Here is an 18,572-nt window from a genome sequence, read left to right on the forward strand (position 1 = left end):
CCCCTGGTTGTTATGTTTTAAAAGTAAAACAGTGTAGACTATGCTTTGGTCCTGGTTTTAAACAACCATTTTGGTATATAAGTTAAAACCATCATCATTTCTAAGCACCTAAATAATGCACTCAAGCCTTTTTTTAAATAATAGTCACAAGAAAATATTTTAAATTTACTTAAATGGCTAAATATAACAGTTTTAAAATTTAGAATTTTGAGTCATGGAATACTGATAGAACTCCCTGAAGTAATGCTCTTACCTTTGGTTCACTGTAACCATGTGTTGAGAAGAAAGCTTTGTTTTAAACTGAGGTCTAAGAATTAGAAGAGACTCGTATATTAGTACGGTTCCCACTTTTTGTCATTAATTTATTAGATCAGAAAAATACAAAATGATGCTTGATTTAAGCTGCAGCATAATCGAAACAAACAAACATGAAATAAATGCCTTTAAAATGATATAGAAATTGATATTTTACAGATCAGTTATGCATCATCGGTTTCAACCCTGAGTGACAAAGAACAGTTTCCTTCATTTCTTCGGACAGTTCCAAGTGATGAGTTTCAGTCATTTACAATTGCTCATATTGTGAGTTGGTTTGGATGGACGTGGGTTGGCATTCTTACTGAAAACAATGAGTATGGTCAACAAGGCAGTCATTTGCTCAGAAATGAGTTGTCAAAACTGGGCACATGTATAGCATTCAATGAAATTATTCCAACAGTTTATTCCAAGGGAACAATACAGAAATTAGTGAAAATCATTGAGATGTCATCTGCTACAGTGATCATTGCATTTTCATCAAGCATTAACCTCTACCCTATTTTGGAAGATGTTGCTTTGAATAATATCACTGGCAGAGTTTGGATGGCTAGTGATGGTTGGTCTCTTTCCCCTTGGTTTTCAGTGCCCATGTTTCTGAGGACACTCCAAGGTACATTGGGAGTTACCGCTAGAAGCATCACAATGCTAAGTTTCCAGAATTTTCTACAAACTCTTGATCTTTCCAAGTATAAGGAAGACCATCTGATTAAAATATTTTGGGAACAGGCATTCAGCTGTAAATGGCCTGACTCTGTTTTTGAAACAATCAGCAATCAGCCCAGGTCCTTACTGAAGATTTGCACTGGAAAGGAGAATCTGAAGGAACTGAATATCCCATTTCTTTCTGTCTCTGATGTTAGATATGCCTATAATGTGTACAATGCTATATATTCTATTGCAAATGCTCTTCACAATATGCATGCCTGTATTCAAGGTGAAGGACCCTTCAGAAATGGGTCATGTGCAGATATTCAAAAGTTTGCATATTGGCAGGTAAAATTTCCATGATGCTTATTTCTTGAACTTGGTCTGTGTAAGGGTTTGCATGTGAAAATGTAGTACAACTCAGGAATTTAGATAACAGGATGTGGTTTAAAGGAATTGTTTAGCAACTAAGCATTTTAAGTAATGTAAATAATTATTTAAATATTGTTTTGGTTAATTTGATTTAGAAAATTTGGGTAAAGTAGTTAAATGCTGTTTAGTGCCCGATTCCAAAAGGCTTGCTTGTAAGAGAACACTTAACACTGAGAACAAGTCTTTTGGCATCCGGTTCCTGACATAAGCTTGTTTAGAGATAGGTCTTCCACCAAAGTAAGTCACTTACACTGAGAGAAAGTCTTTTGCAATCTGAGCTTGAACACTGATAAAACTTTTTTGCAACCTGGCCCTTTGTCTTTTCAACTAACAGGTTCATAGATTAGTACTAGGCTAACTGCCCTTTCGAGCCATTTTTAAGCCTAGCCAATTATCCCTTGTGAGATTCAAACCCTGCACCTTGTGTTTGTAAGGTAAACACCTTAACCATTAGGCCACCCCCCAATTATTGAATGAAAAAAATGCAGTACTACAATCGATTATATAATATGGCACTGACTTTTCTCTAAGAAAATGTTTAGCCTGTACAGTTTTAAATGTAACAGCTTAAGATAATGAAATGTTCAAAATGGTTTGCTAGCTTCATTTCCAAGACATTTGATTGCTTTCTTTTCCTAGTCTGAAGGATCATTTGTTCAATAGTTTTATTTTCTGCTGGCTGGTGGGGCACACTAATTCAACATAAAAAAATAAGGTCAATAAAATGGCATTTGGGACGTTTATTTTGTAAGTTAAAAAGTAAGTCAGTATGGTGAAAGTAAAAGCATTCATTTGAACAGAAAACTCAACCATGAGCATTCCTCTTTTCTTCTGATATACACATGCAAAGCAGAGTTCAAAAATGGTAAGGTGGGATTGGTATGACAAGTTAATGATGCAGAAAAAAGGACCACATGAAAAAAAAATACTTGGGATCAATATTATGAAGAAATAATGAGTCGTTCCACAGCAGCACAAGTGAATGGTAAAAAGCAGCCATAGACTCAGAAAAAAAAGGAGAACCGAAGTACGTAGGTGTGTAACACTCAGCATATATAACCATACAGGCTACCATCTTACTTCTAATAGGAACTGGTCACCTGTGTTATCTTTCACAGCACCTTGCATGAGTAATGTCACCGACAACAGCTTTAGCTCCTTTGGATGCCGCTATTTGACCTTCCTCCTTTTGCTGTTTACTTTTTCTATTATTTGACTGCCTTTTGAGTAATATTACGTTTGTGGATGATAGTGGTAGGAAAATAGAATAAGTTAAGATGTTTATTAAAAAAAACAAAAAAAAAGCAGCAGCATTATACTGGGTCCGTATTGAAATGTTGGCACTTGAAATGCCGACAAGCCCCCCCCCCCCAAAAGAACTTAAACACAGGAGAACAGTGAATTTTGAAAATTACACTTCTTCTTAAAACTATTTTTGCTGCCCTCTGCTTTCTCATGTAGGGGGTAGGGCAAGCCCCCACACTCCCTGAACTTATATATACCAACTTTGAGATTACCTTGGAGAAAAGGGAATATTCTGAAAAATGGCATCTTGGACTTAGTACATATAAGTCCAATCTTCTAGTCAGTCAGTCTCCCTATTTTGAGACTCACTTTACTGGATCCCGACATTTCAAATGGTTAACATTATACTGGACACAAGGTAATAAATCAAGTGACTGGACAATAATAATATTAGAATAAAAGTTATCGATAGGCCAAAGTATTTTATTTGGTTTAATATGACCAAAATGTTAAAACAGTCTCTGCAGTACTAAGATATATAGGTTTATAAGTAAGTGATGGGGTGTATTTATGAAAATTAAATAGGAAACTGGAATGGATCTTGTTATCTCTCAACCTGTCTGCAGCCTTGCAGTTAAATCTGTTAGCAGGATGTTCAGGTCTGTACTAATTTTTCAATCCAAAACTGCTTGTGACTGCCTGTTTGCAGATTCTCACACATTATAAAATTGTCAGCCAGAGTTCCAAAGATGTGAATTAGTGTTATAAGAGCCTGGAAAAAAAAAAAAATACAAGGCCACCTATTCATGGCACAAAATACATGCAGTGTCAGTAAAGGTTCTTCTGATGCCACCGTTTCTGGTCCTTCCCAAGCACGACTTTCAGAAAAAAATCAGAGTTCGGTTGCCATGGATTGCCTAATATTGGTTTATTGTACTGAGTAGCATATAATATTATAGCAGCAGATATAAATGCCACAGCAGCATATTCAAGTGGTATACGGCAGCATAATATATAGCATGAAAGCAATTCAACAATGATATCTCAACAAGTCTTGTACCAGACGTTAACTAACTTCTCTGTCCTAAACATACATATTATATTACTTCAGTTCAGTAACTTTCCTCTGTTAGCTGCATTCACCCCCTTAACCTTGATTCCTAGGCCTTGGCTTGCAGGTGCCTGACAGTGCCTGTTTATTCCTTAGCTAGCATTCCATTGCAAGTGCACATATTTTTCCCTTGAGAAAGGGACATTCTGTAATTTTCCCTTGAAAACTTGTAATACTGCACATCTCATGCTTAGCCAGAAAGGTTATCTTTTCCCTTCTACTGAACTGTCTTTCCCTGAAACTGTACGCATAAATGACTACACAAGTCTGACTCTATATTTCTGGCCTATTCTACAATATTTATTCTACATTATGCCTTAACAACTACTTTAAGTAAAAAGCCTTAGTCTAACACTTTCATTAAATTAAACCATATCTACCCATAGAAAAAACAAGCTTTGCAAATACCATAAATAAGAACTGTTTGTTACTAATAACATAAATGCGACAGAAGATGAACACTCCACAAATGCAAACTCAAGCTGCTGTGTGTTTTCCTAACATTCTGAAATACTTCGGAATCGTCCGCTGTGGCATTCAAAAGAGGAAAGCCATATCCATGAGTTAGTTCTTAACAAACCTACTGAACTTCTTGCTATATCTTACTTTCTTTCTGTGCTCTAATATGCATGTAATCAATCTTAAAATGTAATACTTCTAACTTTCCTTGCAAAACTATACTTCAGGACATTTAAAATAACTGATGGCATTCTCTATTGTCACTCTCACTCCAACTGAACAGCACTTTGTTATTATAAACTAATCCTACTTGTTAAAAAGTGTCTCCTTTTTTGTTTTATTTTTACAGTCAGTCAAAATTACATAAATTACATCTCTCTCTCTGTATGTAGCTACCACAGCTTAAGGACTGCTTCAACAACATAATGCATGATATAATTAGAGACATAAAAGAAAACAAAAACGCATTTCCTTTTCTTAATTTATTTATTTTTACTCTAAACCCATAGTAGCAAAATAGCAGTCTTCAAAAGTCAAATTTAATGATGATAAACTTCATTAAGGAACATGAAGCCAGGGAAAGCAGCAGGCTCCAATGGGATCATGGCAGATATATAGGTTCATAGAGTCATAGGTAAGTAGTAGGCAAGCTGCTCTTGTGGGCCATTTTAAGGCTAGACAGTTTTTCTTTTTGTGCTCAAAAATTACCTCTCCCATTTGATTAGATCAGCCGTACCCATCCCATGGTCTAGAATCATATATTGCCCCTAATAAGAATAACTGGGACCACCATTGATAATTTGAGGGGACCCATGTGTGGGATAAAGCATTTAGGTGCTGTCTCTATCCATTAGTAGTACAGGGGGCAGTCCTGGGGTAAATTTTCTGTTTCCCATTCACAGATTCAAGCTGCACTTGAATATGGGCAGGGATGAATTTTGTTTTATGTGGACAGGAAGTCTGTTCCACAGCAGTGGTATCCTCTGTGACATATACCTCTCTCTCTCTCCAAACCATTCTGCTGATGTTGAAGGAGAGGTTTAGATCCCTAGACTTAGCATTTCTGATGCTAACTGACTTGATGATGTGCAGTAAATCCATCAGTATTGGGTTAGAGCATGGAAAGACAACGGCATTCAAGATGATTGGAGAATAAACAGTCTAGTCCCTATGTACAAAAACAAAGGGGACATTCACAACTATTGGCAGTACAGAGGTATCACACTCCTGTCCCACAGCATGAAAGTGTTGGAGAAGGTAATGATAAATGAATATTCAGAGTAGTAGAAAGTAAGATGGGAGATGAGCAGTAGACCAACCAACCTAATTTTTGCAGTGAAACATAGAGTGGAAAAGAAGTTACAGGTGAGGAAAGCATCCAGCTGGACATTTCTAGACTTGGAGAAAGCATATGACAAGGTCCAAAGAAAGCTGATTTGGGCAGTCCTGAGGTGGTTCAAGTCTTGGAAACTTTGGTAGAATTAGTACTGGCTATGTACAAGGACCCAATGACTCAAGTATGTACAGGGTTCTGACTCAAAGAGATGTTCCAATTGCGAGAGGGTGAGCATAATGCTTCAACTCTGAGCCCACTGCTGTTCATTCTGCTGAAGGACTACATTAGCATGGAGGAGACAGATTAACAAAGCTGCTGTATGCAGATGATGTGACTTTACATGCAGACTCTGAACAGGAACTTCAGCAAATGATAAGGAAATTGAATGCAAAATTCAAGGCACATGGGATGAAACTAAGCACAAACAAGACAGTCGTCATGGCAATAAAAGGGGGAAATCAGGATACGGTGATATTTGAGATAGAAGGGGAAAGAGTGGAGCAAGTTAATAGCTTCAAATATCTGTGAGGAGTGTCTGTAGAGAAGGGAAGTCTGAATGAGGAGATCAAAGCTAGAATCAGAGGGGCTGCAGTCAACTGGCACAGAGTGTCAGGGATAGCGTGTGACAGCAAAGTGCCAAAGAAGCTAAAAAGTAAGATGTACAAAACAGTGATGCGACAAGTACTTCCATATTTTCTAGAAGCTTAGGCAGTGAACTCAGAGCAGTTGAGGAAAGTAGACATGATGGAGATGAACTGCCTGAAATGGGTTGTTGGATGCACACTGTGGGACAGATGAAGAAATGCGGGAATCAGAGCAGAAGCCAAAGTAGTTCCAATTGCTGAAAAAGTAAAAGAGAACAGATTATGGTGGTTCAAGCACATGTGCAGGATATCAGAGGATGATTTGGTGAAGATGATCTGGGAGAGACAAGAAGAAAGCAAGAGGAAATGAAGATGACCAGCAAAGCGATGAATGACCTATGAAGGTAGGAGAGCGGTAACAAATTAAGAGAGATGATGCAGTTAATGAGACACTATGACTTCATGTAGAAAATGAAAAAATGGAGGGTGGGAAGTTGATGATGATGATGGATAAAACAACACTACACTTACAGCAGACAAAGTATTTTACATAAAAATAAATGCATATAAAAATAAATGATGTTAAATGGGCTATCATATTGTTCTTTTATTATGTTTTTAAGTGTATAATGCCATCCTTCCTTGTGGGCACTGCAAGGACTTACAGTGGTGTGAAGATCAAGCCTCACAGCTCCCTGGGAAAGCTGCTATTTCCATATAATGCTCCCTCTGTCAGGCATGCAGTTTGCTTGGAAAGCTGCTATTTCATATAATGCTCCCTCTGTCAGGCATGCAGTTTGCTTGGAAAGCTGCTATTTCCATATAATGCTCCCTCTGTCAGGCATGCAGTTTGCTTGGAAAGCTGCTATTTCCATATAATGCTCCCTCTGTCAGGCATGCAGTTTGCTTGGAAAGCTGCTATTTCCATATAATGCTCCCTCTGTCAGGCATGCAGTTTGCTTGGAAAGCTGCTATTTCCATATAATGCTCCCTCTGTCAGGCATGCAGTTTGCTTGGAAAGCTGCTATTTCATATAATGCTCCCTCTGTCAGGCATGCAGTTTGCTTGGAAAGCTGCTATTTCCATATAATGCTCCCTCTGTCAGGCATGCAGTTTGCTTGGAAAGCTGCTATTTCCATATAATGCTCCCTCTGTCAGGCATGCAGTTTGCTTGGAAAGCTGCTATTTCCATATAATGCTCCCTCTGTCAGGCATGCAGTTTGCTTGGAAAGCTGCTATTTCCATATAATGCTCCCTCTGCCAGGCATGCAGTTTGCTTGGAAAGCTGCTATTTCCATATAATGCTCCCTCTGTCAGGCATGCAGTTTGCTTGCTGCCTGCTCCTGCAGTGCTGCTTGTAGAAGCACAACATGACAAAGATTCTGATAATGGAGATAACTGTGGATAAATAAACATGAAATGAAAAGGGACCGAATAACCTAGGGCTGCCATTTTTTTCTGTAATGTAACTCTTGTTCCCTTATGGGTATAGACTTTGTCTCTACCAAATGCTTCAGTTTTGCCACAAACGTACAGACAGTTTTGAAAAGGCATAGGATGTCTTGGCTTGTGAGGAAAGCTATGCTAGTGAACTGAAATTTCAGCATAACATTTCTACCTGTACTTTAAACCAAAGGGATCATACAAAAGAAAATGCCAGCAGGTTAGTGGCTGGAATCACATCATCAGCTTTGTATAACATTTTCCCTCTGCCCTGTTGGTCATTTGCCTTTCTTACAGGTCACATGTGATGAATCTAAGTACAGATTAGACAATTGTTATGGCAGTAAAGCGGGGAGTTCAGAAGAAGCTGAAAACTCAGATGGAAGGGAAAATACTAGAGCAGGTTAACAGCTTCAACTAGGTAAGTGCAGGCTTTTTAAATATTAGTTTAATTTCACCAGTTAAAGGACAAGAACAGCAGGCTGATGCTGTAGGACAGGGTAGAGAGTTTTGGAGGCTAAAAAAGACACAGACTAGAAGAAATTGTGTGCTTTGGCTTGAAAAGTGCATGAATTCACACCCATTATCTTCCCATACTCATCCTGCACATCTATATATTCCTGGTATAGCCACATTCATAGAATATATGGATAATGCCCTTCCTGTGCCATAGGATTCCTGAATTTGAGGGGCTTAGGTGCCCTTAGTAGCTGACCCAGGAAGATGGGTGTCAGCTGTTGACACTGGCTGGCCCATCGGGGGGAGTGGTTTGCCAGAAGGGTAACACCTAGTAGAAGCAATAAGTTTTAGCTAGTGGAGTTTGAGCCTTTCAAGTGTGCTCTGTTGTGGAGCATCTGCACCAGAAATTTGAGAGGAAATTGGTAAATGAATGCACCAGGAAGTTGAGGGTGAATTTGGTACATGGAGGCACCAGGAAGTTTAGGGGGAGTTTGGTACATGGAGGCACTGTTCCTCCTGGGAGACAGCTATGGTAGAGATTAGCACAACTGCTGAAGGAAAAGGTGGTGCTGTGCAGGTTAAGAGGATATACTGCACTCAGGACCAACAAGCTGGCTTCCTGCCTGCCACCTGATTTTCAGAGGAGAATGGAAGGGATGATTAGGATTCCTGGGCAGGAACAAATGGGGTGCAGGGCTCTCACCTAGCTTGGGAATGCCTGTCTCACATTCCCCAGGGTATGATTGGAACATTTGCTTGGTGGCAGTAGAATCACGGAACAAGGTCCTGAAAGAATAATAGTAACTGTTACTAGCATGATTATTAGCGTGAATAAAAAGCTGCAAGAATTATATAAAATATAAAGGGTTAATTTAGAAATAATAAGTGTGCTGGCAAGCATAAATAGCTTAGTGAGATTTTGGCATCCATGTAAAGGAGTATGTTATTGAAAAACAAACTTTATAAAAATAACTGCGCAGATGGCAGCTGGAAGGACATCAACAAAGTAAAGAGATGTAACATCAATTTTCAGATAGAGCTGGAACACCACATTTCAGATAATGTAAGACTGAGTGAGTTTCAATGGATCATCAAACTACAAAGACCAAGGACAAGGGAACAAAGGAAAACTGCTATACAAAAAAAGAACTGTTATACATCAGACTCTGAGAAAAAATATCAGACTTTTTGGTATAAATATGAGTGTAACAGTAAACAAGCTTTAGGAATTTGCCATAGAGTGCTGACAACATCTGTGTTGCATGCTTGTAGATCCAAAAGGAAAGTGTAATAGAGAGCGTATTAACTGAAGCGGTGTCTCTGTGTATTTATTGTACTTAGTACAATACAGTAATAAGACTAGTTGATCACAATAAGTAGTTAAATATACTTTGGTATGCTTGCATGTAAATGCAAGTAACAACAAAAACCAACAAGAAGGCACCGTATAATTCTTTAGTGGTGAGCCACAGTTGATGGACCGAATGGTTTCTTATTGTGACAACTACAGCTTCTTTTTATTTTATTCAGTTAGTATGTTCCGTTCCAGTGCAAACATTTACCTCCTTCTTCTGCACAGTAGCCAGTAGCAGAACAGTGCATCTCTGCAGATTCCACAGGTCCTGTACATTCACACAGCTGAATCTGCCAGCTGTGTTTGACCACCTTTTGGGAGAATCAACGAGGGACTTTCCACATTTTCTCAACGGAAGATTTGGCCACCTTCCACACAGAAACTGGTAATTCTCTTTCTGTTTCTCATTCCACAGCATGGATGCCATAAACAAAAGAACAGTAAAGTGTAAGACTACCGTTCAGGTAGACAGTAATAATAGTCCAGCACATGTATGGTCTGGATTTAAAGATTGGTATAAACAAAACAGTAGCACATGTAGACCTTTACCAGGTAAAGTTCATGTCAATGCTTTATGCACGTTTTACTGCTATCTTACACAGCAACATCATTTGTATGACCGTAAATGTTTATTGTGCAAGTCATATGAAACTGCTTTCTGTGTACAATGTCATAAAAGTAATGGTAAACAACTAGATGCATTATGTCCTGTCACCACATGTAAAATGTTAATTTCAGAGTTGCAATATCAGTCAAGTCAGTTATTTACAGAATCTTTTGTACATCTTGATAAACAAAAGTGGCATAAAACCACTTCACATTACAAAACAGATAAGAACAGAGAGAAAGTTCATGGTGAACTGACAAAAAGATTTAATAAACTTCTAAGACACAGTCAGAGTGAGTTCAAAAAGTTCAGACAACATATGCAAACACTTTTTCAGATGTGCATAAGAGCTTTAAAGTCAGCAGAACAGAATACTGACAAATATAATCTGGTTAGTAAAAAGTTAAAGCAAAAGCAGTTAACTGCGCTGAAAGAAAATAATTTACGATGTACTATTCTACATTTAGAAAATAGTTAAGCGTACACAGCACAAATTTTCTTTCAGTTAATGCAAGGCACTTAAATTGTGATTTTAAAACTATTTCAAATAACAAAACAGTTCTAGGGTATAGAAATCAAATGAGAGTAGTTAAACGTAGAAAACACATGATGTCAGAAGACTGAATGCATGTATTTTCTTTTCATGTAAAGTCCAGCAAAAGACAGACAACAGCAAATGTAAATTGGGAGGGTGGCCTAATGGTTAAGGTGTTTGCCTTGCAAGCACAAGGTGTAGGGTTTGAGTCTCATAAGGGATAATTGTCTAGGCTTAAAATGGCTCGCAAGGGCAGTTAACTTAGTATGAACCTAAATATATTTGTTTTAAGCATGTGTTAGTTAAGCCAATACCTCTTTTGTTTCTTACAATATTTTGTAATTGTATAATAGCATAAAAATAGCAAAAACAGTATTCAAAAGCAGTATTATGTATAGTTAGGCAAATTACAAATGTTTATTATAATTCTAAGGGTTTTACAACTGCATTCTAATATCAAGTTGCACGTATATTAAAGAATGACTGAAGATACGAGTAAGTGCTGAAGGAGTTATGGGTTAAGCGTCTGGAATGGGGAAAAAAAAAGGATGTGAGCTCAAATCTTTCCAGGCTGGAATGGGTAGTTACAAGGAATGTTGCATAACATAAAATGTTACTGGTACTCAAATATATAAGGTCAAGGAAACAAGACTGGCTGCCAGTCCAAATGTTTACGTTTTTCTAAAACATTATTTTTAAATATTCACATACAGCATTAAACAAAAAGCACAAAAGTCTAATCCTGTTTAGTAATTGCAATAAGATGTCACAATTGTACATACATGTCATTAATAATCTGTTTGCAAGTAAATACTACACCGAGTACAGTCAGTACATGGGCTATAGTATAGAGTTAAAATAAATTATGCAGGTCCCTTTACAAAAAGGGAGGGTACGAATAGATAGTATTAACAGTAAATGTCTTTTCAAAATGAGTAAAAGTAATTTCTATTACAACTTTGACAGTATAAGCAGCAGCAAAAGCTTTATAAAAATATTTTCTGTTTTTAAAAATGGCCAAAAAGATACACAAATGTGTAAGACCAAAGTGTCACAGTCTAGGTAACAGCCAAAGGGCAAGCATACATTTAATTCTCACAGCATAAAGCAAATAAACAATACTGCAATAAAATGATGTATGCTATAGGGGGAAGTGTATGCTTTCATTTTTACACTAACTGTGTAAACAGTACTGCAAAAGGGACTCAAATGAAAGTGCAAAGTGGTAATACCAAAAATACATTTTAATTTTTCAAGTAATGTAATTAGCAGGCTTCACTTTAATCTAAGTTTGTAAACTGGACTGAGTGTACATTACAGCCATGTATGTACAAATGCAAAAACAATTTGTACAATCAAGTGTATTTTGTACAGTATATAGTACATGGTTTATTTATGTAAATAGAGCAACAAGTCAAAGCTTGACATTTGTTACATATGTGTTTATTTTTCAAAAAACAAGACTGCAATGCCTTTGCAATAAAATCCTCAAGCAGTCAATAAATTACTGTATAGGACATCACTGTATAGAGTCATATTCAGATTCATCCAGTTCTAATAGTAATGATTGTCATCATTGTGTTGACAATATTAAACTGTGTTAACTTGCTGTATTAAAACAAAACTAAATGTTTTGTTTCCCAATGTGTTTCTAGTTAATAGCAATATAACAGGGCTAAAAAGTACATACTAATACATTCAGTTTTTTTATTTAAAATAAAACAGAGGGAATGTATACAATAATACATATGTTTAAAAATGTATAAATGCCTGTGCACATCTATTTGCTAGTTAGATGCATATGCACATCTGTTGCTATAATATATGTAAAAATAATATAGTTAGTTAAATACATGTATTTCTGTTTGCTAGCATACATATATTCTGGTACAGCTTAAGACAAGCTGAATGTTCAGTGTCTGGAACATGCTTCAAGGACTATAGATAAAAATGCAGCTGCTAGACAAGGCACGCAGCATTCAACACAGACATCTGCATTTCATTTGCATCATTCTGAACATCAAAACAGAGGGAATTAGAAAAGTGCTCCACAAAATAAAACACAAGACAATTTCAGTTGTAAAAAGCATAAAGCATGTACATTTAGGAGGATAACATTTAACACAAATATAACAGCATGGTTAGCCGAACAAGGTCAGGCATACATAAAAGTAGAGAAAAAAAAATCAAAGACTGATATAAACATTTCAATAAACAGCTCTATCTCTATTAGATGCTGTAAATTACCTCGAAAAATATAACAGTTCTGACAAGGAAAGACATTGTGCAAAAATGTCACAGTGTATAGACAATAACACAAAAATAAGAATAAACTCAACAGGGGAAAAAGGGTATGATTTCTACCAATACTCTGTTTATTTGTATAAACAACACAGTAATACAAGGAAAAGGACCATGGGTTAAATACTTACCATTTTGAGTAACAGGCCAGTACTGCATACAGATCAAATGGTAAAAATACCATCCACTTGTACTATGATAGGACAACAATACCAAAAAAAAAAAAACAATATTGCACTTCAATATTACATTTCCAAGTTTTAAAGATACCAAATGCAGATTTAAAAGAGCTTGGTATGAAAACTAGTAAAACAAGATATCTCACAGATTGTACATTTACAATCACAAGGGAAGTAAATTATTACAAGTATCTTTAATAGACAGATTACAATTTAGTACTAATGTATCTAAATTTGTAAATTAAACAAAATGTTGTGTAAATGTATAATATTGCCTTCAAATTTCAAAAGGTTTGTTAAAGTGGCACCACAGTTTGTATGTGTGGTTTCAAATAACCCAGTGTTAATAATAAAAGACAAAAACAGAAGCTGACACTGTCCATAATTGGTAGGACATATTCACAAAATAGTCATCATCTGGGACCAAATTGCTAAATTGGTTAATACATCCTGTGTTGGTAGTTTTAGGGGTAATAATAATAATAATGACAGCTTAAAATTGTTTTATATGCTGCAGGTTACAAAGAGTTGCAATAACTCAACAAGTTATGATTGTAAATATGAGCAAAGTGGTAAATGCTGTAAACAGCAATGCTGATGAAACAAATGTAGTCTTTTCTTTAACTAAAGTTTAGTCCATTCCTCAAAATAATAAAATAACGGGGAACTGAAAAAATAATAGTAACTGTTGCTAGCATGATTATTAGTTTGAATAAAAAGCTGCAAGAATGATATAAAATATAAAGGGTTAATTTAGAAATAATAAGTGTGCTGGCAAGCATAAATAGCTTAGTTAGATTTTGGCATCCATGTAAAGGAGTATGTTGTTGAAAAACAAACTTTGTAAAAATAAGTGCGCAGATGGCAGCTGGAAGGACATCAATGAAGTAAAGAGATGTAACATCAAGTTTCAGATAGTGCTGGAACACCATGTTTCAGATAATGCAAGACTGAGTTTCAATGGATCATCAAACTACAAACACCAAGACAAGGGAACAAAGGAAAACTGTTGTACAAAAAAAGAACTGTTATACATCAGACTCTGAGAAAAACTATCAGACTTTTTGGTATAAATATGAGTGTAACAGTAAACAAGCTTTAGGAATTTGCCATAGAGAGCTGAGAACATCTGTGCTGCATGCTTGTAGATCCAAAAGGAAAATGTAATAGAAAACAAATTAACTAAAGCAGTGTCTCTATGTATTTATTGTACTTAGTACAATACAGTAATAAGACTAGTTGATCACAATAAGTAGGTTAAATATACTTTGGTATGCTTGCATATAAATGCAAGTAACAGCAAAAAACCAACAAGATGATGTCATATAATTTTTCAGGTCCTGGGGAAGTCAATAAAAAGCAGCAAAGCTTTCGTGTCTACACCCTTCCTCAATGCTAAATACAAATTCAGAAACATATCAGAGTTTAAATAGGAGCCAAGAAAAGACATGTGATCGCAGCCAGCCAATCAAATGACAACAACATATGAAATCACAAACAGGTTATTTTAAAATATACAAAATTTAAAAATAACATAGAAACACATATAAAATAAAGCACACATAAAAATATTTTTAAGGAACACATATAAAAAAATTTACAATCAAAATTTACTCTGCTGTAACCTCAGTAGAATAGGCTTTAAGGTAACAGCAGTATTAAGGCAGGTGGATGATCAGCAGCTAGCCTCAAAATCCATTCATATTCCTTGACTTCTAAGAAGTTATTAATATCACCACCTTTCAAAGACATATGGACCATGTCTACAACCCTAAATTTAACCTAGGCATGCTACCACAAGATAAAATGTGCTTATAAAGTGCATTCTTAACATTATTCCTCCTGATCTCAGACTTATGTTCAATGATACGATGGTTTAGCCTTCTCATGGTCTTTCCTACATAAAATGAAGTACATTGGAGACGATTAGCTGAACATAAGTCTGAGAAGTGGTGATATTAATAACTCACTTACATCTTATTCTTGGATTACTGGTATCTGTTTTCAGTTCTCTAAGGATTTTTTTTTATCATTTAACTTATTTTCCTGTTACTCCTCCTCCTCCTCATCTCCCCTTACTCTGTGTCTCTTCTCTCCTCCTATTCTGTCTGTCCCCATATTTGTGTCTTGTTGTATGATGTCATCCATTTGAGTACACCATTTATTTCTCATGTCCTCCCCACTATTACTGGAAGCAGTAGCTTTATTTTATTAGGATATGAGTTTACTTAAGCTAATGAATGCTTTACTATATTAGTGATCAAACAGTTATGTTTAAGATTTAATCTTTTTCGTTACTCTTTAGTATGTGACATATAAGTGGCATAACAATTAGCATTGTTGCTTCACACTTTCTTCAGTTTTTGGCTGAGATGCACAATCTGTATGTCCTGTCACTGCCTGTATGACCTCTTGCCATGTGCTACATGATCTTCATGCATCCCAAAGGATATGACACAGATGATTTGGTGATACTTCAAACTGTATGTGTGCATGTTTGCATGTGTGTGTGTGTGTGTGTGTGTGAGAGAGAGAGAGAGATAGAGAGAGTGTGTATCCTGCAAAAGACTGGCAGTCTATCCAGGATTAGTGCCTTTGCCTTGTTCTCACTGAATGTTAGGGAAGCCATCATCTCCCTATAACCCATTACTGGATTAAGCATGGCACTTTATGAAGTGTGAGCTTTTATTAAGCTATAGCCATGCAAAATATAACACAGTCTGTTGCAGCGTCAAGAAAAAAAATGAACTTCTTTGTGTAATATGGAAATTAATCTCAGCATGGTTTCTTTTTCCATCTAGCTGCTCTACTACTTAAAACAGACACGATTCAGAAACCCCATAGGGGAAGACATATTTTTTGATGACAGTGGTAACTTCCCTGCAAACTATGACATTGTCAACTGGCAAACAAATTCATATGGATCTTTTAATAAAGTAAAGGTGGGGTATTTCAATGCAAGAGCATATGAAGGAAGATATCTTTTAATTGACCAAACCAAAATTATCTGGAATGATGATACATCACAGGTGAAGTATAACTTTGTCACAATGTATTTCCAGGGAATAATAATTAATTGGCATTATGTATTTATTTTTATTTTACATTTGTTGACTGGGATAGTCCGACTGGATGCATGTCCATTTTCAGCAGAGGCCCGGGGAGAAAAGCTCCAAGGGTAAGCAGATACAGCATTACATAATACCAGCATTACATATTACAAACAGACTATTTACAGAGATTACATAAGTAAGCAAGTTAGTTCCACAGGTTACAGTTAATCCTGAGCACAACTCAGGATTAAATTAAATTACACAGTAAACTGGTTAACAGATTTTTACACATTCTAGAGAGAGTTAGCCAGGCTTGATACATTGACATAGCCATTTAAGTGACAAATGTTGTTTGAGTCTAGTTTTAAATTGACCTAAGGTGGAAAGTAAGGTAATATCAGCTGGAAGAGAGTTCCAGGATCTACTTACATAGTTTGCAAAGAGAGAATCACTGGCTGCGTTATTAATTTTGCTAGTTTGAATTAGTAGTTTGTTAGAGGATCAAAGCGGTCTAGGATTGTTATAGGGGGTGATAATAAAAGTGCAGGAGTATTGTCCGGATTATAGAGGATTTTATAGGCCATAATCAGTTGGTTATAATGGATTAGGCTGGGTAGTTCAAGCCACCCAAGCTGATTTAGATTGATGCAATGATGTGTCCTAAAAGGCAGCCCAGTGGCAAACCTGGCAATGTGGTTGTACAGTCTTGTTTAAATTTGAGAGTAGAGGGGATGCATACAGAAGGGTTGAAAGAAGGTGAGAGCGAGCTATGGCAATTTTAGCTGGAGGGGTTAGGAAGGCTTTTATTCTGTAAAGTGACCCTAGTTTTTTATTGATGGTTTTGATAGTTTGATTAACGTGTAGGTCAAATTTTAGATTATTGTCTATGATGACACCTAATAGTTTTGTAGATGGGTCAGGGGAGATTTTTGTGCCATCATTTGATTTTATGGTAAAGGTGAAAGCGGTAGACCTACGTGTTGGTGAAAATAACAGCATTTTAGTTTTTTTGGGATTTAGGATCAGACGATGTTCAGAAAGCCAGTTTTCTATTGTATTAAAGGTGGTCTGGGTAGCTGACCATAACTCTACTGGAGATGTGACCATAACTCTACTGGAGATGTGGCTGAGTAGAGTCATCAGCATATTGGATACAGCTGACTTTTGGGATGACAGTATAAAGGTCGTTAATGAAGATGGAGAACAGCAAGGGCCCTAGTATAGAGCCTTGTTGTACCTAAGGTCAGGTGTTAGGTAGAAGGTTAGAGAGTTTGTTCTGCCAGAGGACAGCCTGCTGTCGACCATTCAGGTAGGATTGAAACCACTGGAGGGCTCCAGTATCTAGACAGAATGTTTGCAGGGTGTGGATTAAAAATTGGTGATCAACCATATCGAATGCCTTGGAAAGATCCAAAAAGAGGGCTGAGGATATATAATTATTGTTGCGATTATGGTTTATGGTGTTAGTAAAGGCTAGGAGGGCTGAAGTAGTGCTGTGATGAGGCCCGAAGCCATGCTGAGTGTCTGCCATAAGGCGATTTTGGACTAGGTGGTGCATGAGTTGTCTATGAATACATTTTTCCATAATCTTTGCAAGTGGAGAGAGTATAGCTATTGGCCTATAATTGGAGAATTCAGTAGAGCTTCCTCCTTTGTGAAGTGGGATGACATAGGATATTTTCCAGATGGTGGGAATTTTAGCTTCTGCTATGGTTCGATTGATTAATATTGAGACGGGGTAAGCAAAAGCATCAGCTGATTTTTGTAGGTACTCGGCAGGGAGTTGATCCGCAGAAAGTGTAGTGGGTTTTAATTTTTTGATCAAGGTACGGATAAGTGAAGTGGTGACTGGATGGAAGCTGAACATGAGTAGGTTTCTAGGGGTGCTACTTTCAGGACCAGGGGAGCTAGGAGGTAGTTGGCTAGCTAGGGCTAGAATTGTCTCAATAAAGAATTGGTTAAAACTATCAGAAACATCTTCAGGGGTTTTATCAATAGTAGCAGCAGGGATTGGGGTTGAAGTTTGTCCAGGATGTAGTAGATTATTTAAACCTGCCCAAAACTTCTGAGAGTTATTTTGATTTACTGTCTGTAAACTACAGTAGTATTGTTTTTTGTCTTGTAAAATTGATTTTTTGGTTTTGTTCCTGGATTGCCTGTATTTAATGTGATCTTGAGGGTCTTTAGAAGAATGCCATAAAGCCCATGTTTTGTTTCTAAGGGTAATTTTGAGTTTAGACTCTATAGAAAGCCATGGTGCAGTTTTTGCCTTGGTTCTCTTTGAACGAACAGGTGCATGCAAATCAAGGATCTCAAGGAATTTGTTGTTAAAGTATGCTACTGCTTCCTCTAAGGGGAGGTGTTTTAGAATAGACCAATTACATGAGTTTAGTTCTTGTTGGAATTTGGCAGGGTCAAAGTTTTTATTGTTTCTAACCTTTCTGAGTAAGGGTTGTTGGGAATTAATGGTTTTATGAGGTGTACAGTTGGGGGTGACTGTTTATGAGTACT

At 36.7% G+C, this 18,572-nt stretch overlaps 1 protein-coding gene across 1 annotated transcript in view; it reads left to right on the forward strand.

Annotated features, from left to right (window-relative positions):
- Positions 1 to 18,572, forward strand: part of LOC122810498 (G-protein coupled receptor family C group 6 member A-like) — a 117,375-nt gene that overhangs the window by 12,645 nt on the left and 86,158 nt on the right. The window contains exon 4 of the mRNA XM_044082079.1: positions 475 to 1,311. Coding sequence (XP_043938014.1) covers positions 475 to 1,311 — 837 coding nt within the window. The remainder of the gene's footprint in view (positions 1 to 474; positions 1,312 to 18,572) is intronic.

This window comes from Protopterus annectens, chromosome 9.part0, assembly GCF_019279795.1.
Source record: "Protopterus annectens isolate FY-2018-M chromosome 9.part0, PAN1.0, whole genome shotgun sequence".
NCBI classification, from domain to species: Eukaryota; Metazoa; Chordata; order Ceratodontiformes; family Protopteridae; genus Protopterus; species Protopterus annectens.